This window comes from Xenopus laevis, chromosome 5L, assembly GCF_017654675.1.
Source record: "Xenopus laevis strain J_2021 chromosome 5L, Xenopus_laevis_v10.1, whole genome shotgun sequence".
Lineage (NCBI taxonomy): Eukaryota > Metazoa > Chordata > Amphibia > Anura > Pipidae > Xenopus > Xenopus laevis.
In genome coordinates, this window is record NC_054379.1 from 51719057 (window position 1) to 51739425 (window position 20369).

Sequence of the window (20369 nt, forward strand, 5' to 3'; positions counted from 1 at the left end):
TATATCAAACTTATTTTATGCACAAGAACACAGATTTGGAAAGTGCTAGGTTTTGTGAACAAGCCAATACCAAATATGTATAGTTTTTTTGGTGATTTCTGACTTGTATAGGTGAAAAACTCATTACACTACCCAATTTCCATAGCACTGCTCCACAAAACTGCATACTTCTGACTTTAAGGCCAAACATTCCACTAACAGTAGGTTTACCCTAGAAAACAATACATTAATGGAAAGAACAGATTCTGACATCCAATATGGGTAAATATATCTATATACTCAAAACTACCCAGTTATTTTTTTTTATAAACACTTGTGAAATTTTTGAAAAATGAACTCAAAGCTTCCAGTCTACAGCATCATATCTCCCACATATCATAAGATAACCATATAAAACACCCTAAATAGGAATGCCTGGGGCTGCTGAATAGTTTTATACCCAATATGCATAGGTTTACCTAAGTATGTAGCATATAGGGGCCCCCAAAATGAAGACACCCTATACGAGCTATCAGTTCTGTAATAATACATACTGCAAAATCAACACATTTACACAAAGGTACTGAAAAGAATTTTCACCCCAGAAAACCATATATTTTTGGAAAGTACAGATCCCCCCCAATCCAAGTTGGGTATGCATGTCTTTTTATCCCAAAGCACAAGGTGCAAAGCTTTCCTATATTTGGCTATTTTGATATTTCCGAAAATCTGAATACTGAATGCTCAAGGGTACAAGCCTGCAGAATAAAATGGAATCATTTAGGTGAAACGTTTAGGTGCATCCAAAGTGCTTCTCAACCGCTGCTATCCCCAACAGTGCTGCTTACATAAATTAACACTATAACTGGTGCTAAAAGGGATGACGTATTAATTCTTTAGTAATCTCACATACCAAATAACAATATACTTTGAAATCCAAGCTCTTAACAGGCTCAGCATGGTAAATGACAATTATTACATTAAATCTATTTAAATTAATCTATTCATACCTAACAATTGTCAGCGTTGAATCCCCCCAGCTTTGAAATAAAGTGAGATAAATATACTGAATTTTAAGTTTATGCCAGGAGATGGAGCCTACTAAGCTTTCTATCAATGTGAAAGTGAAATTCATTAAGCTTGAAGAAGAGTGCCTAGCTGGCTGTTAAACTGATGGAAATGTTTGCTACTAAGTGAAATGCTTACGGACTCTTTCTAGCATTCAAATGGGCGTCACTGACACCATCAAACTAACAAGTGCTCTGTAAGGTTATGGGTGTATTGCTACTTTTTATTACTCATCTCTCTATTCAGGCCAAATCAATGCATGGTTGGTACGGTAATTTGGACCCTAGCAACCTGATTGCTGAAATGTCAAACTGGAAAGCTATTGAGTAAAAAAGCTAAATAACTAAAAAAAACACAAATAATAAAAAAGGAAACCCAATCGCATATTGTCTCAAATTATCCCTCTCTCCACCATACTAAAACTTAATTTAAAGTTGAACAACCCTTTTGTTTGTCTACTTTGCTTATTTTTATCATTTTCCCTGTGAATGAAAGTGGGCTCAAATATTATCAGAGGAGAAACTAAATTGGTTTGCAGCATTGCTCACATGTAAAATATATGTGCAGCAAATCTCATTATCTTTGTTCCTATGGGAAATTATTAGTTTTAACTTCTGCACAATGAAAGAAATGCTTTATTGCACTAGAGTTTTCTTAGCACTACAGTTAAATAGAAATCCTTTTTTTGTGCTGCGTAACATTTGTAGTAGCAATATGGTTAGATGGAACAATACATAAGTCAATACTGTGAAAAGGACAGACAGGTGCCCACTACTTGTACACAATGTCGCCTAACAATTCAAAGCACTATATAAAAATCAATGTGCCATTGGGTGATTTTATCTGCATTCAGTGTCAGACTGGGGTACCTGGGGCCCACCAGAGAATATCACCCCAGGGCCCCCCCTGAAACGCATAAGGGCATCCAGCACTGCAGCAGCCACCACCTCCCCTCACAACTTTTGTCTCCCTCCAAGTCCCAGCCATGTACACACACAACAGGGCTGTCTCAATGAAATATGGAGCCTCAAAAATGCATTGTGCTTAGCATGGTGCCACTATTTGTACACTCTTTATGCAACTTGTAGCCATAATAACCCAGACATGCAAGTAAGATCATAATAAGCATTAACCACAGATATGCCAGTATGAAGTTTCCAATGAATATATTAATCCCAGAAATTCCAGTAAGAAATGTACAGATAGCAGATAAGCTCTGTAGAACATAATAACATAATGATGTTATTGGTTATCCACTATTTATCCTGTGCCATATAGCCTTTTTTCAATCTCCACCATTGCTACAAAGCTTTCATTTTTCGATGCTGCTGTTCCTTTTACCCCAGACAAGCCAGTAAGATCACTGCTGAAAATAAATAGAGCAACTACTTCAAGTATCTCAACTATTCTTGCACAAGCAGAATTCCACCACGCCATGACTAAAGCTGAGTAGGGGGTCTGTATGTTCCTTGTGTGTTAACTTTCCTTACCAACTACTTTGTTGCATATGAAAGCTTCCTGGCTCATCATCTACCTTCAGTCTTCTTTGCCCCCATGCCATCTTGTCACCTCCTGTACCATACCTAACTTTTCTTTGGGCACCACACTCTCAGTATCCTCTGCCCATCTTTCCAGAACAAGCCATATCTTCTCCTCTTGCCTTCCTCTGTTCCTCACACCTCTTAATCTTTTAGTTTTGTGTGCTTCACATCCTATACATTTTGCCACCTGCTCCTGTTTCCCCCTTTACTTTTGTGTCCACTCTGACATGCTCTTACCTTCTTCTAATGCATTTTACCCCATACCCATCTCCTACTGTGTGTTGCACTCCTTAATTTCTTTCATTACCTTGTGTGTTGCACCTTGTGGTGCTGGTGCTGTCTGACGAAGGGGTCCGCCCCCGAAACGTTACATTGTAATAAACACGAAGGGCTTTGCCCGCATGCATCGAGCTCTGAGTGCCAGTTTTTCTTCTATTACGCTGACTACAATTGGGGTTGCCGATCCCTTCTGACTGTGCACCGGGCCAACTTATGCTGGAGAGGCCAGGGTGTGCTGGTGGGTTCTGGAAATTGGTGCTGGTGAGGGAGAGCCAACAGGGAGGGAGACAAACTGTTTGCAGTGAGGGGGGCCCAGCAGACCAGGGCCCATCGGGTTTTTTCCAAGTATCCCAGTGGGCCAGACCGAATCTGTCTGCATTCAAAGAACCCTATTTCTGAACTCATCACATTGTGCAAAGTACATTATTCTGATGGAATTTTCTATGTTATTTCAGACAGTGGAGCATTTTTCTTCCACGATTCCAATGTTATTGTGCCTCAGGCTAACTTGTATGCGCCACAATTGTGTGCGATGTGCCAAAATGTGTGCTCATTACCTTAAAATGGACCTGTCATCCAGACATGAAAAGCTGTATAATAAAAGTCCTTTTCAAATTAAACAAGAAATCCAAATTCCTTTTTTTATTTAAGCATTCTTAGCTGTTGTAAACTCAATTAAAGGACAAGGAAAGGCAAAAAAAAATAAAATCCCATTTTTAATTTCTTTAATGAAAAAGAAACCTATTTCCAATATACTTTAAAATGTGTACCGTTTTTATAAGAAAACTGACTGTATGCAGTGAAATTCTCCCTTCATTTACTGCTGTGGATAGGAATTGTCAGATGGTCCCTAACTGCTGAGCAGGGAAACAATCATACTTATGAACAGCAGGGGGAGCCCCCACCTTACTTAACAGCCATGCAGAATTCAAGCAGCTTTGTTTATGACAATCCCTAAGCAGCCCAGACCACACTGAGCATGTGCAGGGTCAGGGTCAGGCAAAGATGTTTAACAAAGTTACAAGATGACAGCCCCCTGTGGCCAACTTTCAAAGCATAAATCATTTGTTTGATTAGGCTTGTGGTGCAGTAATTTCATTCTTATGTTTAGTATACAAAATACAGCATTTCTTGCCTTATTCTATTTTAGACTTTCCTTGTCCTTTAAAAGTCCCATACCTGTACTATCAATATTTTGTGCTCACATGGCACAACATGCTTGGGGGTACACTTGACTTCACTGAGTGTCCCTTTGAAACGTACTATGTTATACAGGTATGGGATTTGTTATACAGAAGGGATTTTCCGGATAAAGGATCTCAGTAATTTGCACCTTCAAACTCTATTAGAAAACCATTTAAACATTAAATAAACCCAATAGGGTTGCTTTGCTTCCAATAAGGATTAATTATATCTTAGTACAAGGTACTGTTTTATTATTACAGAGAAAAAGGAAATAATTGTTTAAAAATTTGGATTATTTGGATAAAATGGAGTCTATGGAAGATGGCCATTCCGTAATTCAGAGTGTTCAGTATAACAGGTTTCCAGATAATGGATCCCATACCTGTAGTAATACAATTTCCATTACTGTGTGTGACTGCTCTTTTATATATCGATTATTGAACACTGGATCCCATTAGTGAGGTTGGCACTGACACTTTTCTACAAAAAAATTGTGATGTGCAGGATGTAATTTATATGTGATTGTTTTTCACTTAATCCCAGCAATTTATTCTAGCTTTGCACTTGTGCTGTATTTATAATTTATAGGCAAGGTTTCCTATAAACATTTAGGATTCTGAATGCAGAATAACATGTGGTACATTTGAATAAATGTTTCATCTCACCACAGAGAATTGTTTCACTTAAATCATTTTAAGGCTTCTTTCCTCAATCACTGTATGCATAAATTACACAACCGTGCATGGAAATTTGAAAAAATTTCACAGTTTAACTCATTGGTGAATAAGTGGGAGAAGTAACGCAAGTATACATTCCTTCCCACCCCCTTCCAGAAACTATTTTCCCTGTCCCCAAGGGGGTGCAGGTTTGGGTGCAATAGAACCCCCACAACCTTTTTTTTTTAGTATTGTACAACTCTAACATTGTTTGGTCCGGAATGGAACTTCTACTGGCACAGAATATACATTTGGTTTCAAACAGACCCCCCCAATATATACTCCCAATATAAAATAAGTAGGATGTCAGGGCACTAACTTGCACAGATAAAATTGGTCTCCCATAGTAACTTGGTGCTTCATTCAAAAGAGAGCAAAGCTGATCCATTGTGCTTAAACCTTAGCAAATAATACTTGCTACCATGTCTATTAGCAGAATATAAGCACCACTGAAATATTAGCAGTGGCCTATACATTTTAATTACAAGTTGGAATAAGCAGACCTTGAATTATACCAAGTAAAATCAAAAGAAGAATAGTGAAAGGAAGCCATAGGCTGCAGAGCTCTGCTGCGTTAGTGCTTTATTGTACACACGACATGTTTCGAGTCACACGGACCCTTTCTCAAGTGTAACAATCACATGATCAAAACACCTCTTATAACCTTAATTACCACACAGTGTTCCTCCTCCCACCAATTACCTCATTATTCCAGGGTAATAGTAAAAAGTGTAAAATAGGTAGAAAACGTATAAAACGTTTAAAAATCCCAGTGGTCTCCAGTGAACAGGTAGTGTCCAAGTGCCAAAGTTCCATATCCTCAGGTTCACTCTATAATAAAAACAAAAAATCCAAAAGTCCCACATCACCTTAGTCCACTGAAAAACGGACAACTGCTTTTGTTTAAAAACAATTAAATATACATATTCACATAAGAAAGGTGGTACTATCCTTTTTTTGGATCTACCTGTCCTGACAATCCAAGAATACATGCATAACTGTGCCTTTCCACAATTATTCTAGATATACATTTATTTTAGAATATTACACTTTACAATACGATTTACGTATTAAAACAATAGCTTCTCCCTTACCTTACCCCCAGCTGAGAGAATAGGCACCAATTAATATCTGAAATAAATAAGAGTACACCATTACAATTCTTATAAAAAGCATTTCAAACTCCAGGCATCATTAAGCCCAACTGGGGCTAGTGAATTCAATTTTGAAATCCATTTGGCTTCACGTTGTAGCATCTTTTGCTTGAAATTACCACCTCGACTTAATGGTTGTACTACCTTGAGGACCACCCATTTCAATTGCCTGTGGCTATGTTTTGCCTCATTAAAATGTCGGGCTACAGTCGTATCTGTGTGAGATCCTGGTTTATAATTCTTTATGTCCCCTTTATGCTCTTTAATCCTAGTTTTTACATTTCTCATTGTCTGCCCCACATAGACTAGGCCACACAGGCACTTCAACATGTATATGACCCCTTTAGATTCACATGTGGCATAGTCATTCAAATTAAGTTTATTACCTTTAGTGGGATGATTAATGCTTGACCCTTTTATTATCGAAGCGCAACAGACACAATTCAAGCACGGAAAAGTACCCTTCTTCTGTATTCCCAGGAACCTCTGTTTCTTTTCTATAGGTAATTCTGAAGGGCATATCAAGTCCCTAATACTCATTCCCTTCCTGTAACAGAACCGTGGGCGATCCTTGAATAATTTCCCAAAAATCTTATCTCGTTGGAGAACTGGCCAATATTTCTTTATAACCTTTTCTATTTATTTACTATGCCTAACGAATTTGGACACAAACATACTCCGGTTATCCTTCTGTCTAACCTGTCGATTTTTTTGTAACAGCTCTTTCCTTGGTATAGACTCTACTTCCTCCATCGCTTTTTTGATATACTTCGACTCATATCCCCTTTGTACAAACCGCTCACTTAAGGACTGGCCAGCCATTCTATAATCCTCATCTGTAGATGCAATCCTTTTAGCCCTTTAAAACTGCCCCTTAGGGATTGCTTTAACTGTATTTGGGTTAGGAAAACTTTGGGCATGGAGTAAGTTATTTCTATCCGTTCATTTAATGTATCCATGGTCCCATTCCATAGTATTCCATAGTATCCATGGATACATTAAATGAGATGGTTAACAAAGCAAATGGGTCACATGAGACTATACAATTTACAGTTGAAATGTCTGACAAGGAGTTACACTTCTTAGATGTCCAACTCACCATATGTAATGGGGCTATTAGCACTAACTTATATAGATATAGAGGTTAAAGTCCACACAAGTGAGGGCAGATACTACTTAGCAGGCACCTTTAGTTACACTGAAATTCTACTTTGTAGACAAAAACCATGACAATTTGTGTTTGATTAGTGCACTTTGCACTTGCTGTGGAAATGAGACCTTAGATCCCAAATTAAAGTGATACTGACACTAAAAAATGAATTTTAGCATATGAATGTACAGATATAGATATGGATTTTTGTTTTGGTTACTAGGTTCCCTATGGGACTTAACAATGAGTATGATGTAACTGCCATACCTATAAATGAAATAGATTCTTATTCCGCTTACTAGGCTGCCTATGACTTAATCACTTAATCACATGTACATGTGTACATGTATTAGATATGGTACTTTATGGATATAAAATATATAGTTTTTATGTTGACTTTCAGAGCCAGGCGCCCTAGGCCACGGCGCTGAAGGGTCGCATACATGCGCAAAAAGAAACTGCCGATGCGGAAGCCCAATCGCGAACAAAAGCAGACAGACCAGAGATGGCTAGGGGTAGGAGCCAGAGAAGGTGCCTGGCACCGCCCCAGCTTTACGCCCTAGGCATGTGCCTACTCTGCCTACCCCTATTTTCAGCCCTGTTCACTATTTGGGTGTATAAATATGGCACCAACTACTTTTGAAGTAAACTAAGGTATACCAATATGGCACCCATTACCTCATGGATGGGTGTAGCCTTAGTATTCGCTTACACATTCTTTTGATAGTGATTGGTTATTTTGTTGAGCTATGTGATTTGGTAATTGAATAATTGATTGGGTTCTCTGATTGGTGCATATTTGTTTAAATATTAGGTGTAGAGCTCTGTATAGATAGCCTTTGACACAGGGGCAGATTCCCTAAAGGGCAAAGTGACTAACGCTAGCGAAAATTCGCTAGCATGACATCATTTCGGAACTTCACCGATTCCCTAACAGGCGCTGGCATTACTTTGCTAGTGAAGGAGATAGATGCTAGCGTTGCTTTGCACTCTAACGCCAGGCAAATTTTTGCTCTGGCGAACTGACATAACCTCGCAAATTCACTAAGATGCGGATTTTACTGAAGGTTACCTCATTTGCCAGACTTGCCTTCACCAGCTCAGACCAGGCAAAGTGCAATGGAGAGCATAGGACTTCCTCAATTTTTAGTGCAAAATTTCCTAAAAAACGCTGGTCGTCTTTTCCTTTTTTGTGATAGTCTGCAAAGGTCTGTAAACTTTTTTTTGGGTAACCGGGTTCCCCCCTACATTTTCTAACATATGGAACATAAACTATACACTGGGCTCATGTGTAGGGCATTATAACAACTCTATTTTATTAAGGTTCCCTGGACTTGTGTAATGTAATGTATTTGCTGCAACATATACGTCCATGTAACTTTATCATTTCCCACCGTATGCAAATTACCCACACTAGCGCATCTTCTCTGTGATTGAAGAGGTAACGCCAGCGTAAGGCGCCCTGGACGCAACTTCGCACTTTAAGGAATTGGCGTTGTCCTAGAGAATTTACGCCTGGCAAAGTGTTGCGATGGCTGCGAAGCCTACGCTGGCGAATTTTTGCTGCTTAGGGAATTTGACTCTAAGTGTTTGTAACATGAAACGTGAAAGGCTGTATATGTGGACATAATAAACTTTTTCCACTTGATTTATCTGCCTAGTGGAAGAATGCCTTTATTAGAGTGCCTGCTCCACAATTTTATGTTTTCTACCTCCCACAGTTCCAGCCCAGTTTTGCATTTTGTTTGTAACAGAGCTCTATAGTTTTGTCTGTAGAATGGGAAGATGAGAAAACCGTGGCTAAGTACATCAAAGACAGGTTCCATTATGTAACTACAAGTTATTGGGCACCAGTGGCATAAAATAAAGCGTTGAAAGCTGGCGGGCGGGTCAGCAGAGTCTATGCAAGTTGGGCCCCAAAAGATTTTTTTGTTGCAGGGTGGTCCAGCAGCACATTGTTACACAACTGTTGGGCACCCAAAGCAAAATGATTGTAGCTTCAGACCTCTAACACTAAGCAATATAAAAGGAGTCAGTCGTTTGGCGTGCTGCCTTAAAGGGGCGGTTCACCTTTAAAGGAGAACTAAACCCTTAATTTAAAAAAAACCCTACCCCTACCATACATAGACCCCCCCTCCCTGCTCCCCCCCACCTAGCTGTTACCCCTGGTAAATGTTCCTAACTCTTTACTTACCCCTCGGTGCAGATTTAGGGCATCGGAATTCACGGGCGCCATCTTCTTCTCTTCTTCTTCGGGAAGTAAGTACTGTATCGGCGCATGTGCAGTTGGTAAGTACTGTATCGGCGCATGTCCAGTTGGAGCAGTCTGGTTTTTGACAACTGCACATGTGCCGAAATTGCCGCCCATGAACTCCGATGCCCTGGATCTGCACCGAGAGCTAAGTAAAGAGTTTGGGGCATTTAGCAGGGGTAAAAGCTAGGCTGGAGGGGGGAGCAGGGAGGGGGTCTACTTAGGGTAGGGTTTTTTTTTAAAATTAAGAGGTTAGTTCTCCTTTAAGTTTACTTTTAGTATGCTATAGAATGGCTAATTGTAAACAAATGGCCTTCATTTTTTCATTTTTATAGTTTTTGAATTATTTGCTTCCTTCTTCTGACTCGTTCCAACTTTCAAAAGGGGGCACTGAACCCATCTAACAAACAAATGCTACGTTAGGCTATTATTGCTACTTTTTATTACTAATATTTTTATTTAGGCCATTTCCTATTCATTTTCCAGGCTCTTATTCAAATCAATGCATGGTTGCTAGGGTAATTTGGACCATAGCAACCAGATTGCTAATACTGCTATTATTTCGGCAAATTGTCATAGAATATAACTCTGCATCATACTAAATGATAATTTAAAGTGAGCAATCCCGTTAAGGACGGCTTTTTTGGGCAACACATCATGCAAGACGTAGAGGCCTGCCTCTATCTGATAACACTGAAGCATGCAAAATGCACTGGAACAGGGTGCACACAGATTATTAGTGGAATATTTTACACCTGCCTAGTTCCTAGTACTCTGGATAAGAGCAGACTTCATGTGCAGCTAGGCGGCATGCCACCCTAATTCTGGGCCTTGCCACAAATTCGGGCCTGATTGCACACTGCAATTTATTATGCAAATGAGGCATAAACACTATTCAGCACATGTATACAGATACTGAGCCACTGTCCACACTGGACTACTAATGCTCTTGAGCCTCCACCAGGGCCTGGGCCTGTGGTCTCTTCTGTTAAGCTCCAGTACATAAAAGCATATTGCAACTGGTCTATATTATGTTACTGCACTGATGATGACCCTGCGCAAGCTTAAAATAGATTCTGTGTTAGCAATTCAACAAGGGCACAATACTTGGGAAAATTTGCTTTTCAAAGGAAGATTATATAAGAACAGGTATGGGATCTGTTATCCGGAAACCGTTATCCAGAAAGTTCCAAATTACGGAAAGGCCATCTCCCATAGACCCCTTTTTATCCAAATATTCCACATTTTTAAAAATAATTTCCTTTTTCTCTGTAATAATAAAACAGCACCTTGTACTTGATCCCAACTAAGATATAATTAATCCTTATTGGAAGCAAAACCAGCCTATTGGGTTTATTTAGTCTTTATGCAATTTTCTATGTTAACTCATAGTATCTTATAGAATGTCTTATTCTTAGCACCCTTTCAGCTGGTCTTATTTAACTGTCTTCTTCTACATCTGTACTGCTTTCAAATAAAAATATTGCTCTGTCAAGCTGCAATATTATTGCAATTTTAATTGTTTTTAAAAAAATCTGTTTGGTCCCCCTCTTATTTCAGTCTCTCATTCAAACCACTGCCTGGTTGCTGGGATAAAAAGCCCCCTAGCAACCAGATAGTAGCTAAAATTACAAACTGGAGAGCTGCTGAACAAAAAACGAAATAAATAAAAATCCACAAAAAAAATGAAGACCTACTGCACACCTTCATCATTCTAAATGCTACATTAGAGGGGAACTACCCCAATGTCATTTGTAGCGTTATCCCTCCAGCTACTCGCTCTCCACACCACTATGAAATGGATAAGCAAAGTGGTTTTTCAATAGGGAAATCACACACACTGCACTTGTTTAGTGACGCTTGCACATTCCCCTCCGCGAATCAGCGTGCGGGTAGGCGGGGCTCCCTTGTTGGGGTTGTGTGCATGTGGGGGCGGGGTTTATCCTTTCTCCCTGCAGTAATTGTATTGCTTCCTGTATGACGGGTCATGGCCGCTGTTGTTTCTCCAGCAAAGCCTTTGTGCGACACTGAACCGCCCATCCCTGCACCGCCCTCTGTAAAGGTGACTTGTTTACATTCTGTTTCTCTGTGCGTTTGTTTACCTGTGCTCTAGAGTTGTGTCTGTGTGTTTCTAGCCGGTCGTCCTTGGTACGTGCATGTTGCATTATTATCTTTTCTGTTGTGGACTCGCACATTTTATGCATACATAACCTTTCCTTTTTCTTCAGTTTGAGAAGGGAATATATAATCACTGCACCATGTAAAGAGTTCTGAAAGCTTGTCATCCTATCATTCAGCTAATTCAAACACAAGCTGTAAAGCTCTTCATCTCTTGTGTTTGTGTGTGTGTGTGTATATATATATATATATATATATATATATATATATATATATATATATATATATATATATAAATAACACAGACACACACTGTTTTCTTATTTTCACCATTTCCTAACTAATGGTGTATAACTATAACTGCAGCAGAGACACTATTAAGTCTTATAAACACTACCATGTGGACCCTGTGCACCCTGTGCTTATTTTATAACAGCAGAAGTTAGTGAACGTGAGTTTAGAAAGGGTCTCTTATTTTTTTTTTAACAGCCCTCTAAATAGTGTCAGAAACTCTTATTCTCGTTGGTTTTCATACTCACGGATCTGTTAGCTGTTGGTACCACTTGTGTTTTATGGAACATGAACAAATTAGTTTCGGTGGGGCTGGAATTTCACAGAAAATGCTTGGTGTAATAATATGTATCTGAATCTGTTGATGTAACTTCAAAAGACAAAGTTAAAGAAATTCTTACTGTAATACATGCATAACAGAGGTTTTAGAATTCCTCCTCATTTTAGTTACTGTATTCTATTGTAGGAGGGAATATCCATGTAATCATTGGCACCATAGTGACCTGTCTAAGGGTAGGACTACATGGACGTTTTCGGTGCGATTCACCAAAACGCATGCGGCAAAGATAGGTGAATGCATTGTCGCATGGTGTTGCAGCGTTGATCCGACACGACTGTTGGATGCAGAGCGTCGGATCGGGCCAAAAACATCCATGTAGTCCTACCCTTAAACAGCACAGAGACCCATTTGATTAGAATCCTTGGCCTGTTGAAAACAAAATAGTTGACTACCCCCAATAGTTACTTTTTCTTTTTACCAGTACTTGTAACATTTACATTGTATGTATTGTGTTTGACAGTTCTGTAGAAAGTGTTACTAGCTTTCACTTGTTTTTTAAATATTTGGCAAGTGTAACAAATACTGCGTGCTTCAAGTTACAAATAGTTGCATTTATACATTGTAACAATAATAGCATATAAAAGCAATCTGTTATGTGCTTCTATTGTTGTTCAGTTCCAAACCCACCAGCGCACCCTGGCCTCTCACGACAAAATTGGTCTGGTGCTCGGTAAAAAAGGGGATCGGCACCCTCAACAACACGTCATAAGAAGAAAAATACCGGCACTCAAGACTCTAGTAAATTAGTAAATTTCGTTGTAATAAACACAAAGGGCTTGGCCCGCTTGCATGGAGTCTCGAGTGCTGGTATTTTTCTTCTTATCGTCTATTATTGTGGTGCACTGCATTGTTGATATTACTACTACTGTAAAGCATTCTCTCTCATTTTGCAGGCAGTAAAGCGCATTTACAAACACAAGTGCAAAGAGAAAAATACATGTTTTAAACCATTATTCACAATTTAGCACCAATGCTCCTGTTCAGCCCTCTCTCATGAATGCATGTTAAGTAAATGACTCAATAGATGCATACAATTTACACTTTTTTTTGGAGCTGGCAGTAATTCTAGTGGTCCATTAGCAGTTTGTGTCTACAGAATAAATTGGTGGATTGCTTCTACATACCTAGCTGAAAAACTAGCTACCATTGAGGATGCTAATTTGCATGAGCGTTGGTGAATTGGGCACAAGTTGCAGTGTATTATATTTAAAAGGCATCTATAATAACACTGGAATTCTAGGGAAAAACTCTGCATTGTGGGCAAACGTGTGCACATTGCAGAGTGCAATTGGGTCTATTTATGTGTACACATACAGAGTTTTCTGTGTGCTCCAATATTGTTAATTTATAGTGGTATAATAACTTGTGTGTGTGCACATGGGCACACAGATTATAGCAAACATTGCTTATAAGCATGTCTAAGAAACAATCTCAGAATTGACAAGTGTTTCTGGCAAAAGCTGTGTTTGGTAGGAATTTGGAGTTTACGTGTGTTTGCTGGAGTAGTGGCTTTATATTTAATTTTTTATATATCTAACTTTATATCTTTTGCGTTCTTAAGAGGAAAAAATGGATCTGATGAAAGTTGGTGAGTTTAAACTAGGGCTGCACCACATCCCGGGTTCGGTATTCGTTTGCCTTTTTAGCTGGATTTGGATCCGACTGAATCCTTGTGCCTGGTTGAACTGAATCCTAATTTGCATAAACAAATTAGTTTCAGGAAGGGAAAATCATGTGACTTTTCATCAGAAAACAAGGAAGTACATTTTTTTTCCTTTCCCGCTCATAATTTGCATATGCAAATTAGGATTTGGTTCAGTATTCCCAAATAGTGGATTGGGTGCTTCCCTAATGCCTGACACAGTATACCTTGCTGAAGAAGATTATAGCAGCAAAGTACAGTGCGACATAAAATTTAGATGTAGCAATTAACCATTATGCACAGAAAAGCAAAATGTGGCTATTTTTCTTGGAACCTTGGCTAATTTTGTCTGAAACCAGGTTAGATTTATATATTATACAGATTAGATTTCATTGAGTTACAAGGTCTGTCATCCAGATGTTTTTAGATTTTGTCTTCTAATTACTTTTGAGTCTGAAATAAAGTCTGCAAACTACTGAGATATTTTTGTTCTTGTTAACGGATTTTGTAAATATTCCATTGGAATATAATCTGTGGGGCATTTGTATAGCAGTTGACAGATAAGTGTCAGATTGGTTTCTCTGGGTTATTGTGCAGATGCAAATATTGGTCCAGTCCAAAGATCTCTTTGGTGGCCCCCTGCAGTCACTCTAAGAAAATCATGATAGTACTAAACACTAAGAGGAGAACTGCAGTATAATAATGCAGCCAATAAAAAATGGTATGTGCTTACAAAGGTGGATGTGGTGGGTCCATGTGCATCATCCTGGACCATCAGCTATGGGAGCAGACAAACCATCACAATATGGGAAAAATAAATAAAAAGTAAAAACAGCTTTTATTTAATAAAAGATAAAGGTCAGGTGGTGCAAATGCTCATTTATTGCTAATGAATGGGGTTCAAAAATCAGTTATGGCTCTGTTCATACCTACCGGTATAATATGCTTCGTGCATAAAATAGCAATATGGTTGCAAATAAATATTTTGTTTCAAGATTCTGTAGAAACATATCTGACCTGTAAAGGCATTTCAAGTTTTTCCAATTTATGTATCGTTAGGGTTTCTCCATTTTTCTTGTAATGTCTCTGTTAAGCTTGATTCATTTAACAGATGAATTTCTTTTCAATATGCTTAATTTTTATACATTATTTTCACACAAATCATATTTCATTTTAAGCTGTCCTGTATCTACTTATTTAACATATACACTTATTTAATTTTGAAGGAAGAAAATTCAAATGATACAAAAGACACAGAAGAGACTTCAAATGATGGCAGTCAGCCAGCAAAACGAAGGCGAATATCTGGAGATAGCACCCCAAGTTGTGAAAATTCAAACCAAGATTTTGGGTACTTTCATTTATTTTTGTGTTCCATAGTATCTTTCAAAATGCTTTTTCTCTTACGGCTCGGGGGACACAGGAACCACGGGGGTTAAGCTCCTCCTCCAGGAGGCAGGACACTGATAGCAAAGCTGAAACTCCTCCTTCTCCCTCTTCTATATACCGCCTGCTTAACTCCCTTAAATCAGTTTTTTCAGTGTCCTGCTTCCAAGGAGGTAGGGACTAGGCCTCTAGGAGGCCCTACTGGTAGTGATTCTACGGTCAATGAATAGCATTGACACCCGGGGTGAGACTGGAGTCAGGGACAGTCCTGTTCTCCAAGGTTAGCCCCCATCGCGGGATTCCTCGGCTGGGGTCTGTAAGTCTTGCTTGCAAGCTGGCCATCCATCACATAGGGCCTGCCAGCATGGCAGGACCCTGACTGGCCAGTCTGAGAGGCTTCTGAGGGGAGCTCTGGGTCCCTGGAATATCGGTAAGTACACCGCTAGTGCATTTCAGGGACCGCATTTATCCTGCAGCCCTCTCACCAACGCACTGGGGGGAGGGAGAGGTAGCGGTGAGCGGCCCCGTGCAGGGGAGGAGGAGTACGCCGTCAGGAGGGGGCATTAGGACCCAGAAGCGGCAGTTCCTGTGCGCTCGCCTGACGACGTAATTTCCTTCCCGGCTCCTCGCGTCCTAGCACGGCGCTGCAGTCAGCGCGCACGGGTCTTCAGTAACGCCGTTGGCGCGTGGAGAGCCTTATCCACGGCGAGGTGCGGGAGTATCCAGGCACGGGTGGCTGCTGCTTCTCCTTCTTCTCCGTCAGGTGCGGTTGGTGGGGGAGGAGGTTAGGTGCGGGAGTACACGCTCCAGAGGCCTAAGGCTGCAGGGAGGCCATGTTTCCCAGGGGAGGGAAGACTAGGTCCTCTGCCTCAATTACTTACCTTGCCTGCGCTTCATGCGGCGCCAAATTTCCCAAGGGTCAAGGGGACCCGACCTGTGCAGCTTGCACAGCATCAGGGGAGACTTCTAATCCCTCCATAGCTCTGGAGGTTTCAGAATTGGCGAGTGATGCTCCTGCTGGGGTCTCTTCAGGGGCTTCAGCTTCCCATCCCTATTCTATGGGGGACAATCCTCCTACTTGGGCGCTACAGCTGTCCCAATCCCTGGCTAGCCTACAGGGAATTGCAAACCTGTCATCGTCTCAGGATAAGTTTGTTGCTCACTTATCTGTTCAACCTCAGGCTAAGCACAGGAAGGCCCCGAGCAAGAGAAGGGTGCCTTTGTCCGTATCATCGGAGGATTCAGCGGACGATATCGGTGACTCTGAGTTTAGCGAGGGTGAGATTTCGTCCGCATCTTCAGAGGGTATTCCTGATCCTGACAAGGAGGTGCCACATGATATTCAGGGAATTATCAGAGCAATCAAGACCTCCCTTCAGTTGGAGGACCCATCTGGAGCGGGGTCGGGAGCCAAGGGACCATTTAAGCGACAGCGTAAACAGAGTGCTGAATTTCCTTTTCACGATCAGTTGGGTGAGGTTATCCAGCAGGAATGGGACTGCCCAGAAAAGAAGTTTCAACCTTCACGCAGGTTTTCTCGTTCTTATCCCTTTGCCAGGGAGTTAACAGAGAAATGGGGCGTTCCTCCAGCAGTAGACGCTCCGGTATCACGCTTGTCCAAGAATACAGCTCTTCCTGTCCCAGATGCGGCAGCCTTTAAGGATCCCACCGACAAACGCCTTGAGGGGTTCTTACGTTCAATTTTTATTTCCGCAGGCTCCACCTTTAGGCCTATCATTGCAGCGGCGTGGGTCAGCAGGGCTATGGCGGACTGGGCTCAGGAGCTCCTGGATGGCCTCAAGAATAATTTGCCCAGGGCAGAATTATCTTCCCTAGCTGATCAGATGGTGGACGCCAATGCATTCCTGGGAGACGCTCTTCTGGACTCATTGCAGGCATCCGCTAGAACATCAGCCACTGCAGTAGCAGCGCGCAGAGCACTCTGGCTGAAGCACTGGACGGCGGATCTCAGCTCTAAGAAGGCTCTAACATCCATGGCCTTTAAGGGCAGACGTCTGTTTGGTGACGATTTAGAGAAGATAATTTCTCAGGCCACTGGGGGGAAGAGCACTTTACTGCCCCAACACAAATCCCGCATCCATACCGGCCAGAGGCGCGGCAGGTTTTTTCGTGGCCAAACCTCCAGATCATCTAGAGAAGTTCGACCCACCTCTTCCTTCCGATCCAAGAACAGGTTTCAACATAAAAGCAAAGTCAGGCCTGGCAGAGGCGCGGCAGGTTTTTTCGTGGCCAAACCTCCAGATCATCTAGAGAAGTTCGACCCACCTCTTCCTTCCGATCCAAGAACAGGTTTCAACATAAGAGCAAAGTCAGGCCTGGCAGCCTCGGAAGAACCAACAGAAGCCCTCCCCTGACAAGTCCTCTTCACAATGACGGGACAGGCCCTCCGGTGCCAGATCAGGCAGTGGGGGGGTCGCTTGCTTTGGTTCCGGGAGGTATGGCACGACTGGGTGTCAGATGCGTGGGTTCACGAGCTTGTAGCGGAGGGGTACAAGATAGAGTTTCTATCTCGTCCCCCAGAACGATTCTTCCTTTCCAGGATTCCTCAGAGAAACCCAAAGAGAGAGGCTTTTTTTTACAGTGGTTTCGGGACTTCTTCAGGCCGGAGTTATCGTGCCAGTCCCAGAGGACCAGATCTTCCAGGGTTTCTACTCAAATTTATTTGTGGTGCCCAAGAAGAATGGCTCCTTTCGACCAGTTCTGGATCTAAAGGGTTTAAACAAGTTCATCAGATACCGTCGATTCCGCATGGAGACTATTCGCTCGGTCATAAGATCCTTGAGCAGGGACGAATTTCTGGCATCCCTGGATATCCAGGACGCTTACCTGCATGTTCCCATCTGGCCAGGGCATCACAAGTTCCTACGGTTTGCTTTTCTCCAACGGCATTACCAATTTGTGGCTCTCCCGTTCGGACTCTCTTCGGCTCCACGGGTGTTCACCAAGATCATGGCAGCAATGTCGGCGGTCCTACGCCTTCAGGGTATTTCCATCACGCCATATCTGGACGACATCCTGGTAAAGGCGGCATCCCTGGAACAGGCTCAGAAGCATCTGGCAATCACCATCAGGACATTAGAGCAATTCGGGTGGTTGATCAACCGGAAGAAATCCTTCCTAATTCCATCCCAGGTAATGCAGTTCCTGGTTTAGATCAAATTGGGAGCAGAAGTAGTAAATACTATTAATAAGCATGTTGGAGACCTCTAGTGACCAAAAAGAGGCAAAACCACAATCTCAATAATTTCTCCAAAACATGCTATTCAATAAAAAAATATATTTTATTCACATCAGTAGTTAAAAAACATGTATAGTAATCCCTCTAACGCCTAACGCGTTTCATGCTTACCCAGCACTTAGTCATAGGCAGAATCCAACTAGTCTTTCTTGTTTAGTTCCTTAAATACTAGCACATATAGTCCCTCCCCTTAATAAAACCAATCACATACATATGTTTCAAATGCCATGTATCATCCAATGGACTACAGGCTTTGATCTAATACAATGATCTATATGTTAGATAATACATGTTACAGGGCATATACAAAAATATAATTCACAAGTAGTCATAAGAAAATATAATTAAATATAACAAGTCACATCAAATGTGTAATTGAGGCCTAGTGGCAACCTGGTCTGTAGGTGAAAGATCCAATATACCTCTCTTTTCTTTAATTTCATCAGTAGGTCACCCCCTCTAATACCTGTCTTAATTTGTTCTATCCCTTGTATAGAAAAATACTTTAAATTACTGTTATTACATTCTTGGAAGTGTCTAGTGACATTGGTTTTGCTGCTTAGTTTAATATTGCTCACTTGATTAATGTGTTCCCTGATACGTTCTTTCAAAGATCTAATAGTGCAACCTACATATTGCTTGCCACATTTAGTGCAGGTGATGAGGTAAACTATCCCCCTACTGCAACAATTGATATACTGTTTGATTTTATAAGTAGTTGTGGTCACAGTTGAATTGAACTCTCCAGAGACTTTTAGATATTTACATGTGACGCAGCGGTTGTGCCCACACTTGAAACAACCACTGTGTCTCAGAAAATCTTGTTTACTGCTATTTTTCTCTTTGAATAGGCTCGGAGACAATGAATCACCCAGAGTATAGGCCCGTCTTGCTACACATCCTATTCCTGGAACTAATGCCTTACAGAAATCCCTATCGGCATACAATATAGGCAAAAACTTTTTTACTGTTTTGACAACCTTTTTGTATTGTCTACTATATCGTGTAATAAAAGAAATTTTTTGACCAAATTCTTTCTTGTATATTTTATTCTGTGGGGTCAGAAGTATATCCCTATCAGTGGTTTCGGCTCTAGTGTAAGCCCTCTGAATAGACTTGCTGTTATATCCCCTTTCTTTAAATCTGTCCCTCATTTCATCTGCCTTGGTTTTGAATTCATCCAGGGTAGAACAGTTTCTGCGTAATCGCAGGAACTGTCCTATTGGAATTCCAGCTATTTGGCTCCTTGGATGGCAAGACTGTGCATGTAGCAGAGTATTACCACTACAAGGTTTCCGATAGATAGTGGTATGTATAGTATTGGTTTTGGCCATCAATTTGACATCCAAAAATTCAATTTCTTCCTTAGAGAATGTGTCTGTAAAGCTTAGATTCAAATCATTGGTGTTAATATCCACCGCAAATTCCCTGAACTTATGTTCTCCTCCTGTCCAAATGCACAGCAAATCGTCAATATAACGAATATAGAATTTTAGATGTTGGTTACTGATTGTTGTCAGATGGGTTTCTTCCCACCACCCCATATAGAGATTGGCGAAAGAGGGCGCAAATTTAGCTCCCATAGCCGTCCCGCACTGTTGCAGGTAATATTGGCCATTAAACAGGAAATAGTTGTGTTTCAATAAGAAACCTATAGCTTTTAGAAGAAAGTCTTTCAACTCCTCTGTGTATTTACTGTATTTATCCAAATGAAATTTAACAGCCTCCAATCCCTTATCGTGTGGAATAGAGGAGTAAAGCGAGGCCACATCAAGTGTGGCCCAGCTGTACTCCTCACACCACACAATCTTGTCAAGCTTGTCCAGTACATCTGTGGTGTCCCTGACATAACTAGTCAGTCGTAACACTAATGGCTGCAAATGAGCATCTATCCATTCAGACAGGTGTTCATTCAATGAGCCTATTCCAGATACAATCGGCCTACCGATTGGTGGCCTTTGAGTTTTGTGTACTTTAGGTAAATGATAGAATGTGGGTATAACGGGAGAG

The 20369-nt window shown here is 40.9% G+C and overlaps 2 protein-coding genes across 8 annotated transcripts in view; both read left to right on the forward strand.

Annotated features, from left to right (window-relative positions):
- Nucleotides 1-11237: 11237 nt before the first annotated feature.
- The window catches only part of phf10.L (PHD finger protein 10 L homeolog), a 43195-nt gene continuing 34063 nt past the window's right edge, over nucleotides 11238-20369 (forward strand). For 4 of the 6 annotated variants that reach the window (XR_005961124.1, XM_041562216.1, XM_041562217.1 and 1 more), the window contains exons 1-2: nucleotides 11238-11385; nucleotides 14941-15065. Coding sequence is in view for 5 of the 6 variants with exons in the window: in XM_041562216.1 (XP_041418150.1) it covers nucleotides 11311-11385; nucleotides 14941-15065 (200 nt within the window). In the remaining variant the exon portion in view is untranslated. 6 annotated transcript variants of the gene reach the window in all.
- On the forward strand, nucleotides 15121-18291 carry LOC121393664. Of its 2 annotated transcripts, none has more exons than XM_041562746.1 (2): nucleotides 15121-17294; nucleotides 17411-18291. In XM_041562746.1, the coding sequence occupies exons 1-2, from the start codon at nucleotides 15934-15936 to the stop codon at nucleotides 17829-17831; spliced, it is 1782 nt and encodes a 593-aa protein (XP_041418680.1). In that variant the 5' UTR covers nucleotides 15121-15933; the 3' UTR covers nucleotides 17832-18291. The 2 variants fall into 2 exon arrangements, with proteins under 2 accessions (XP_041418680.1, XP_041418681.1); XM_041562747.1 differs by having other exon boundaries at nucleotides 15121-17222; nucleotides 17339-18291.